Raw genomic sequence first — 10,521 nt, 5'->3', positions numbered from 1 at the left:
TGAATTTCTTGAGATATTGAAATTCATTTATGGAACTAACCTTTCCTTAAGAGATATTCTTCCAAATGCATAGACCTAGAATTTAACCACCACCCCACTTGTCACATGTTTAAGTGCTAAGGTTATATATACTTATATTTGAATCGTGAATCATCTCAAATCATGTTATTTTATAACTCATAAGTACATTCAATTGTAATCGTAAAAGTTACGATTCAATTATAAAATAACAAATAATAAGTTTATATTGCAAGCATTTATTTTCAACAAGGTAAGATGTATTAACTAAAATAAAATAAAAATATGAAGCTACAAATACAGGCTATTTCGTTTTCCATAGTTAGACCAACAACACAGCGAACACATAAGCCCATGAACAAAGGCCCAATCCATGAAACTTACGAGTGCAACAAAGAGAGGGAGACTTTTGCTTTCTGTACCTGCAAACAGTCTTAAACAGACAAAAATACCCTTACCTCTCCCAAGCACACCCCCCATTCACCCAACCACCCACCCAAACACCTAACATCATCATCACAACACCATGCAAGGACCAGCACTCCAACTACCCAACACCTCGCAAACAACACACGTAGACACCACCATCATGCAAACATGATTTTTGTTTTCTAGAAACAATTTTTTGGAAGTATAAAAAAAAATTGTACATTACGCAATCATGTTTCTAGAAAGGTACAGTGTCTCACATTTGTGCTTAAAGGTCCTAGACAAAGACATGGACGCCTAAGACTCCATCAAGATTGGGTCACCAAGTTTGGTTTGGCAAGGAGGAGCGGACGGGCAGTAGAGGTGCAATTGCAGGGTGCCCTGTGCGTTTAAGAGAGTGAGGAGTATTTTTGGCAGTTTAAGACTTTTTGGGGGTGTAAGAAGCAAAAAAGGAGATGAAAGAAGTAATTTTCTGAACAAAAATAGAACCACACATAGATCAAACAAAGCAAATGACTAAAATTTCTAATGTTGTTATATATAACATGGATTTTTTTATCATTCAAAAAAGATTAAAAAAAAAAAAACCAACTCCTAGCAAAGGCAATACTCACTGCATGCCAACAAAGAAGCAGAGATAGCATATGGGCATGTATCCCACAAAAACAAAGAATGAGATGATGAACCCCAAACTTAACTAACCAGACAACACATTGGTTACTAAATACATGCTAGAAGGATATTTGCCACTCTCTATGAAAGGTTCCCAATAATATTGACGATTGGGCCATGAGATGCCAATTAGAAGTGTCAAGAGCTTGATGGATGCTAGTGAGTATATTTCACAAATAATTATTTTCATCTCTTAATGTGTAAAACATTGACAAATTCGTCTTCGAAAGATAAAAATTTAAATTTTAATATCCGAAAATGAAAAATATGCGACAAATCTATCTATTCATTAATGAAAGAACTTGCATAACACATTCAGAAACAAATTTATCAACGCTCTGTACGTTCACGGACAAAAATGACTATTTATCCAAAATATAATTTAATCTTCTTCTTTCTTTATTATCATTATAATCATAACATTACAATAAATACTTAAAATATAGAAAAACAAGCATTAAAAAATAGAATAATAAACATAATATTAATTAATTAAAACTTACCATTTTTTAAGTTTTAGAAATATACCAATTTAATAATTTCCAAGGCTTCTAAATTATTTTAATATCTTTTTATTTTATCTTTTTTAGTTTTAAAACTTTTTTTTCTGTCATCAAGTAATTGTCTCTTATAATTGTTTTCAAATTACTAGTTTTTTTTTTTGTCACAATTAACATTTTTAATGTATAGTTCTTAATATGCGCAATGTATAATATCGTTGCCAGCGTGCCAATATATTTAAAGTAAGAATTAAGAAAACTGTACATTTTTTTTACATTTAATATATCCATTTTTAAGGAGTTACTAAAAAAAATATTTTCGTATAAAAAATATATTTTCATTTTTATTTTGTAAAAAGTATCATTTTATTTTCACTTTATTTTTTATTTTCACAAAATATTTAAGAAACAGAAAACATATTTTTTCCGTTTTATACAAACTTTTTAAAATATATATTAAATATTTTTATTCTAAAAGTAAAACTACAAATACATGCACCAAAATATTTTCCTTCACACACACTCCTAATTTTACTCTCTTATTTCATGCAGTGGGGGAAAAGTTCTAAATGAAGCTGAGACAAAACTTGGCGGTGAGAAAGAAGAAAATATTAATTACCTCGTTTAAATCAAATAGAGGACCAAAGAGTTTCGGACGCCAAAACATAATTTAAGAACTAATAACTAAATAGTAAATGCACAAAAAGTTAAAACATGTATATATAAGCAAGTATTCCCTTCGAAGATAATAAAAAATATCTATGCTCACATAAATTTCCTAAACTATATTTAATCATATTCGAAATAATGTTCACATTTAAATTAACTTAAGAATATTTTTAAAATAATAACATTAAGTAGAATTAAATTAGTTAAAAATTGCTTATGTTTCAATCTTCTAAATATCTGCATTTTTTATATTTAAGTCAATAGAAACTTAGATACATAATATTGAGTGTAAAGAAACACAAAAAATAAAATAGGAATACAGACATGAGCGTAACCTGTATTTTCAGTAATGCTAATAAAGAAAAAGGTAATGAGTATTTTATTTTAACTAGCCGAATGAAATATTTGTGAAAATCAATCAAAACTATCTAAGAATTTAATTATGTGAAAGAAAAACGAATTAAAAAAATATTTAAATTAAAATAGATAAAAAAATATAAAATCTACGTATAGTTTTAAAACTTTCTCTCTCATTCTTTCATTTATTTATTTTTTCTTCAGAACCAAACAATCTAAAGAAAACACATGGAAATGAAAAGAGGGTGGGCGTCACTTTTCTAAAAGTATATAAAGGGACAGGGCATTTTGGTCACTGGAGTCAATTCATGCATAATCTCCCTCCTTTTGGGTTTCTCATTTATTTCACTAACCCTCACTCCACGATCACTGATTGCAGTGATGGAAACCGGCGCCGGTGGCGGTGGCAAAGGACAACAAGGCGGTAAAACCGGAATAGGAATTCCGCAAAAACCGCCAGAGGAACCGAATCTGCGACCAGAATGGCGGCGCCCAACCAGAACCGAGCAGGATGTGGTTCTGCAACCTGAATGGCGGCGACCAAGGCCTAGTGCTCCTCTTTCAGAACCTTCCAATCGTGTCGTCGAAGAGGAGTTGCTATTCCAACCGGAATGGAGACGCTCAAAGCCAAGTGCGAGTGCTATTGCGAATGCCAATGCGAGTGTTTGGGAACCTGAACGGAGGCGATCGAGACCAACGGCAACGGCGTTTCCGTGGAACCAGAATTACGGCGTTCGGAAAGGTATGGCGTCGAGTTCCGGCGGCGGCGGCGGGGTTGAAAGACGCGGAGACCCTAACGACCTTTGGCGACGACCTGCTCCTCCGGCTACAGGTATATGCATTCATTGTTCAAAGAAATGTTCCCTTCTGCTTGGTACTTACTTTCTCTTTATCATGTTTCGTGGTTTAAGACTTGGAATAGGTACTGTAGAAACTACTATAATAAGATTCCTCTTATGTCCGGTTTAAGCATGCATTATTGGTAATTTAGTGGTTTTTGTTTTTACTGATAATTACAAAAACGTGACTTTGTTTTCACTTCGTCTCCTCTTTTCAAGAATTTGCAAACGAAATGATGAAAACAATGATAAACTTCTCGGTAAGCGCTTATAAGATAAGAAAACAAGAAAGGCAAAAGAATTGAATTTTTTCTGTATGTTAAAATCAACTTACGCATTCCATATTTTGGAAACGTTAAATGAGAGTATAAAAGATGTTTTGGAAATGTTAAATGAGAGTATAAAAGTTAAGTGCATAAGTTGATTTTAGCTTGTAGGAGTTCAATTCGTTTTATCTATAAGTACTTTTGGAGATGTTTATCCAAACAGGACCTAAATTTTGTTTTTGCTATTTTTTTTAGAAATTCTTGAAGGCGAGTTGGTATTTTTTGTAATTATTAGTAAAAGTATATCAATTTAAAAAATAAAAAGCAAGAAAAAATGAAACACAATGTTAAGTTTTTTTTATTATGAATTACAGGCACGAGGACAACAAACTAGGATAACAATCTTCATTAGAGCTTTATCCTTATAGGCATCCGATGTATATGTATATAAATATAAATTATTGGAAGTCTTGTTTATTATTATGTCGATTTGTTTTTTAGCTATTAATTTTCCTTGCAGATTCTGTAGTTCCCAAACTGGAAAAATTACAGATATCGAAACAGTTACCTGCCTCAACTTGTACCCTTGAAAAAAAGGATAAAATTTCACCTATTCAGAGACCTGACAATGGTGGCACGTTAGCAATTCTAACAAGCAGACTTCGTGTCAATCATTTCCCAGTTAAGTTTGATCCAGAGAGTATAATAATGCATTATAGTGTTGGTGTCAAACCTAAGGTTTCTTCAAAATTTGGCCAGCCTCAGAAATTATCAAATTCTGATCTGTCCATGATCAGAGAGAAACTGTTTTCTGATGATCCTGAGAGGTTGCCCTTGGAGATGACTGCACATGATGGTGCAAAAAATATTTATAGTGCTGTACAATTACCAGAAGAGACCTTTACTGTGGAGATCTCTGAAGGAGAGAATGAAAAGGCCATTTCATATAGTGTTACCTTAACTCTTGTTAATAAACTCAGGCTTTGCAAGTTAATGGACTATCTTAGTGGGCATAACCTCTCCATTCCTAGGGACATTTTACAAGGGATGGATGTGGTGGTGAAAGAGAATCCAGCTAGACGTGCTGTTTCTGTAGGACGACACTTCTATCCCACAAATCCTCCTGTCATAATGAAGGATCTTCACCACGGGATAATTGCTATTGGAGGGTTTCAGCATAGTTTGAAGCCTACATCTCAGGGTCTGTCCTTATGTGTAGACTACTCAGTATTGGCTTTTCGAAAGCAAATGTCAGTCTTGGATTTCTTGCATGAGCGTATTGATAACTTTAAATTGGATGAATTCGAAAAATTCAGAAAATTCATTGAGGAGGCACTTATTGGATTGAAAGTTAATGTGACTCATCGTAAATGCAATCGGAAATACATTATTTCAAGATTAACACCTATGATTACTAGGTATGTCACTTTTCCCATTGACAATACTGGTGGATGGAACTCAAATGATGTTAGTCTTATTACCTTTTTTAAAGAAAAATATGGCAAGGATATCGTGTACAAAGATATTCCTTGTCTAGATTTAGGGAAAGACAGGAAGAAGAACTATGTACCCATGGAATTCTGTGTTTTGGTTGAGGGCCAAAGATATCCCAAAGAGCGTCTGGATGGTATTTCTGCGAATACATTGAAAGCAATGTCACTAGCTCACCCAAATGAGAGGGAGTGTGCAATACAAAAGATGGTGCAATCTAGTGATGGACCTTGCAGGTAAGTGGAATTTCATTTCAAATGCATTATTTCTTAACGTGTATGCCTTTTAGAACTTGTATTATTACTTTCCTTGATTCTTAGTTAAGGTTGCATTCGATGTCGTTGATGGATTTAGACCATTTGGTACTTATTTAAAGAGTAAATTGCAGGTTGCATACACATTACTATTTCAGCCCACGTGCATATTAGGCATAGGTATTAAAAGGTGAAAATGCCCCCCCCCCCCCCCCAAACTTCATACTTTGCGTGAAATACATCTGTCAACCAAGCATGAAATATCTACCAGGTGTCAGGTTCAAGTCACTGAACAAGTTTGGTCCATATGCTCTGTTATTAACTGCTAAAGTGGAAGTTGTCCAATTCTTTGGATCATTTAAACAAGAAACTAATCAGAAGAAACATAATAATATGATGGAAAACCATAGTTGCTAGCAGGAAAAAACTACACTTTACTCTTTACAGTGGTAGTCTTCGAATCTATTTAAGACTAGGAACATGAAGAGACTCAGATTTCTTTAGAAGACAGGACAGAATATTATTTTTGTCTGTGTTTCTAGCAGTATAATAAAATTGATAATTAAACTCCTAGTTAAATAACATGAATTGCACTGCTAATGCTAGACTCCTAGCTAAATAACATGAATTGCTCTGCTAATGCTAGACTCCTAGGAAAATATACTATTGAACTCCTGATGAAATGCAACATATGCACTTAAATTTTTATTTATGATTGATTAATTTTCAAATCATGAAATTATCAAATTATTGCTCAGATGTATAGCAATTGTTCTAGCTTGCATATAAGTACAAACCTGCACAATTTTGTATTCATTACCTTGAAATGTCTGTTGATATATTCATGATTATATAATTGTTTCCCTATTTTGGTCTAAGATATGTAGGAGACATGTCTCACTTTCAATATCTTCATTTGGCAGTGATCTTATTCAAAATTTTGGAATAAGTGTCAACACAACCATGACAACTATTGTAGGACGTGTACTTGGTCCTCCAGAGTTGAAGTTAGGTGATCCAAATGGAAAGATAATCAAATTAACAGTGGATATGGAGAAATGTCACTGGAATCTTGCTGGAAAATCAATGGTGGAAGGTAAACCAGTTGAGTATTGGGGTGTTCTTGATTTCACTAGTTGTGGGCCATATAAGTACAAATTAAGAGGCAAGGAATTCATTCAAAAGCTTATTGGTAAATACAAGAAATTGGGTATATACATGCAGGAGCCCATTTGGTATGAAGAATCTTCAATGAAGATACTTGCGAGTTATGATTTACTATCCGAATTACTTGAAAAAATTAACTACATTTGTAAATATAACCAAGTTCACCCGCAATTTCTTCTCTGTGTAATGGCTAAAAAAAGTCCCGGTTATAAGTACCTAAAGTGGATTTCTGAGACCAAACTTGGTATACTGACACAATGCTGCTTGTCTAATAGTGCTAATGAAGGGGAGGACAAATTTTATACTAATCTGGCTCTCAAGATCAATGCCAAGCTTGGCGGCAGTAACGTGGAGCTCAGTAATGGACTACCTTACTTTGAGGATGAAGGAGATGTTATGTTTTTAGGGGCTGATGTCAACCATCCTGGTTATCAAGACACCAGGAGTCCATCAATTGCAGCTGTGGTTGCTACTGTTAATTGGCCTGCTGCAAATCGTTATGCAGCACGTGTTTTCCCACAATACAATCGAAGTGAGAAAATATTGAACTTTGGGGATGTTTGTCTTGAGCTTGTTGCATGCTATAGGAGGATGAATGGAGTTAGGCCAGAAAGAATTGTTATTTTTCGTGATGGGGTGAGCGAATACCAGTTTGACATGGTTCTTAATGAAGAGCTACTAGATTTGAAGGGAGTATTTCAAAGAGTAAATTACTTTCCAACAATCACTCTTATTGTAACACAAAAACGACATCATACTCGATTTTTTCCAGAGGGCTGGAGAGATGGATCTTCCAGTGGCAATGTTTTGCCGGGAACAGTTGTCGACACAAAAGTTATACACCCTTATGAGTTTGACTTCTACCTTTGTAGTTACTATGGAAACCTAGGTACAAGCAAGCCTACTCATTACCATGTCTTATGGGACGAGCACAAGTTTACATCTGATTTATTGCAGAAGCTAATATACGAGATGTGTTTCACCTTTGCAAAGTGCACTAAACCTGTATCATTAGTCCCTCCTGTGTATTATGCTGACCTTGCTGCTTATAGAGGACGATTATACCATGAAGCAAGGATCAGGATGCAATCTCCAAAGTCAACAGCATTTTCATCTTCTAAAGATGCTTCATCAGCTTCACGAACTGCTTCATTTGAACAGGGATTTTACACATTGCATGCTGACCTGGAAAACATAATGTTCTTCATCTAAAGGGACTTTTGTCCACTCTTCCAGAAGTAAGGGGAAAAGCTTAGAACTTCTCTCCTGTTTACACGAGTGTTGCATATTCCGCTTTTTCTGCTCAAAATAGTGAAGAAGTTTGTGCGCGAATCTAATGACTCAGTCTTGAAACCATCTTCTGTTTTCTATTATACCACTATGTATATATGAATAAATAGTCAACCTTAATTGGCGACACAATAAGAATAAGAACAAAACAAATGTTAAGACCTGAATGATATCTCTCCATTTGTGTCATTATCCACCATACAACGGTATTTTTACTTAACGACAATTATATGTATAAAAAGGTTACTAAAAAGTTAACCCGATAACATTAGCCACAAGCCCACAAAGAGAACTTCACGAGAACCACCTTCAGTGACTCACACTAAACAACCTTTATGCTGTGTTCGGTTGAGGGGAGGGAGAGAAAAATAGGAAAGAAATTATTGTATGCGCCTTTCGTATGAGTTTCACATCTTTTAGTTTCTGCTTTAATTTAAATATTATTTTATTTTCATCATTTTTATTTGCATCCTCTCAACCAAACACAGCATTAGGTGGGCTATGCGAAGGGTTCAGAACCGGAATGACAAGGAAGGCCTGGGTCTTCAGATGAGAACGCGGACTCGCACAACCCTTTTTCCTATTTTTCCTCAATTTTTTTTCTAGATAAATAATAATATTGCTAACTGAATAAAAAAACATCACATAGACCGGCACCAATCTTGTTGTCAAGTGAGCAATTGTTGGTGGCTGCTACAATACAAGCTCAGCCAGGGTGGATGATGGATAATCTTCAACATCTCCCGTTCCCAAATCTGCTCCACTACTATTTCCTATCTGATTGTCCATTGCCGAAGCAAAATCATGCATAGCAGATGTTCCCAAATCTACTCCAATGCTACTGAACCCCTTTGTTCACTGTCGTCTGTCGAAGCAAAACCACGCACAGGGGAATGGGATGTTCCCAAATTTGACGCAGTCCAACTCTTCGTGGCACTATTCAGACTACCCAACCTTTAGTAGTCTCATGTACACACGTCTAAGCTGCTAGTCCTTACTATCAACTTCCTTTTTTATGGCCTTAGCATTATTATTTTTTTGGTAAATATGTTATTCGTAGAAGTGTTCACCGATTTTATGAATGATTAATCTTTGTTGAAAAATTTGATTGATCACTTTTAATGAGATTCTCTTCTTTCTAATTGTATTTTTTCATTTACAAAACTCAATCTTTGTCTAAAAAACTTAGTTAAAAGTAAAGGGAAATTTATGAAAGGATAAAACTTTCTTGTTATCAAGTTATAGAAATTTTTTAAATGGACATCTATGTGGCAAATATTTTGTTGTTTTTAAAAACATGCAAGGAAAATGCTGAAACTTTCCTCCAATCATATAAAAGAAAACTTCATGATAATGGATGAATAAAGCTTAACGTCCTCCTCCTTATGCCTCTAAACTCACACTACATTGACAAATGAGAACATTCAACCTTTATGTCCCTCTTCTCTATCAATCCTCCACCCTCTTATGTGCTTTTCTAGTCCACTTGTATTTGCAATCTCGAGATTTTTTTAAAATAAAAAAAAAAATATTTGCTATTATTAGAAGAGTAAAATTCTGTTACTTAGTTAATCTCTTAGTTTGTTATGTTACTTGTTATCAATGCTCAATAGTTATTATAAATAGGAACACATGTACTTCATTTGTATCGTTTATCATGTCAATACAACGGCATATTTTCATGGCAGTCATCCCTTATTCTTTGAGCTCTATGAGCTTTGGCCTCATCAAATGAGCATTACTTGCGTCTCTCATCACTCCTAAGTTTTCTGATAGCTACTGTGTTGCGTTAAGTCTATATTCTACAAAATATGTACTAATGTGCGAGTGTGGTGATGGAATCATTGTAAAAGTAATATCTCATGTTGATACACATATTCTTTTAATGACATTGTTCATACTTTCATTGTGTTGTGTGGTTATCATGTCTATACAAAATTTCTCTTGACGATAAGTAGTGCTTATTTTTTCATTAAAGCAAATGTTTGCATCAATCAACAATTATCTTAAGATCTCATTTCTCAATCATGTGACTTACCACATGTTATATACTAGTATGACATGAGAATCATATATAAATTTTGAATAAATTATATTTTTACTCTCTCATTTTTTCATAAAATTTACTTTTATTTTTCAACAATTTTTTAATCAACTTTAGTTTCTCAGCTATTATTAGACATGACAAGAAAACTCATATCCGCGGGTACCCGCTCGAATCTTTCTCGACTTTGACGGGTAATACCTGAGTTGACCGGATATGGGTTCGAATTCGAGTTTTTCCCGATAACCAAAAGTCGGGTACGGGTATGGGATTACTAGACCCTTCCCGACCCCGAATCCGAACTCGCCCCACCACTTAAAATCTTTAGAATTTTTGCATAATTTAATCAAAAGGCATATAATTTTTATTACTAGTTAATTTTATTTTAAAATTTTTACATAATTTAATATTATTTTCTCAACTATCTATATAGACACACGCGTTATAATAAATTTATTGAAATATAAGTAGTTAAAAATAAATGTTTAACAATCAATTTATTTTTTTCTAAAATCAAATTTTTAA

General features: G+C 34.0%; 1 protein-coding gene across 1 annotated transcript; it reads left to right on the top strand.

The window, feature by feature from the left end:
- The first annotated feature begins 2,923 nt into the window (after positions 1–2,923).
- LOC114387107 (protein argonaute 2-like) lies at positions 2,924–8,989 on the top strand. The gene is made up of 3 exons (XM_028347240.1): positions 2,924–3,477; positions 4,271–5,477; positions 6,419–8,989. Exons 1-3 carry the CDS (start codon positions 3,027–3,029, stop codon positions 7,872–7,874), a joined length of 3,114 nt encoding a protein of 1,037 aa, XP_028203041.1. The 5' UTR covers positions 2,924–3,026; the 3' UTR covers positions 7,875–8,989.
- Positions 8,990–10,521: the final 1,532 nt, after the last annotated feature.

The sequence above is a fragment of the Glycine soja genome, chromosome 15 (assembly GCF_004193775.1).
Source record: "Glycine soja cultivar W05 chromosome 15, ASM419377v2, whole genome shotgun sequence".
Classification (NCBI taxonomy): Eukaryota; Viridiplantae; Streptophyta; class Magnoliopsida; order Fabales; family Fabaceae; genus Glycine; species Glycine soja.
This window is presented reverse-complemented; position numbering and strand designations above follow the sequence as displayed.

What these genes read in the sequence shown, in the direction of transcription:
- LOC114387107 (XM_028347240.1), top strand. Translation starts at nt 3,027, where the DNA reads ATGGAAACCGGCGCCGGTGGCGGTGGCAAAGGACAACAAGGCGGTAAA. An exon ending in ACCTGCTCCTCCGGCTACAG is followed by an intron (nt 3,478 to 4,270) that starts GTATATGCATTC and finishes TTTTCCTTGCAG; the next exon opens with ATTCTGTAGTTCCCAAACTG. An exon ending in TCTAGTGATGGACCTTGCAG is followed by an intron (nt 5,478 to 6,418) that starts GTAAGTGGAATT and finishes TTCATTTGGCAG; the next exon opens with TGATCTTATTCAAAATTTTG.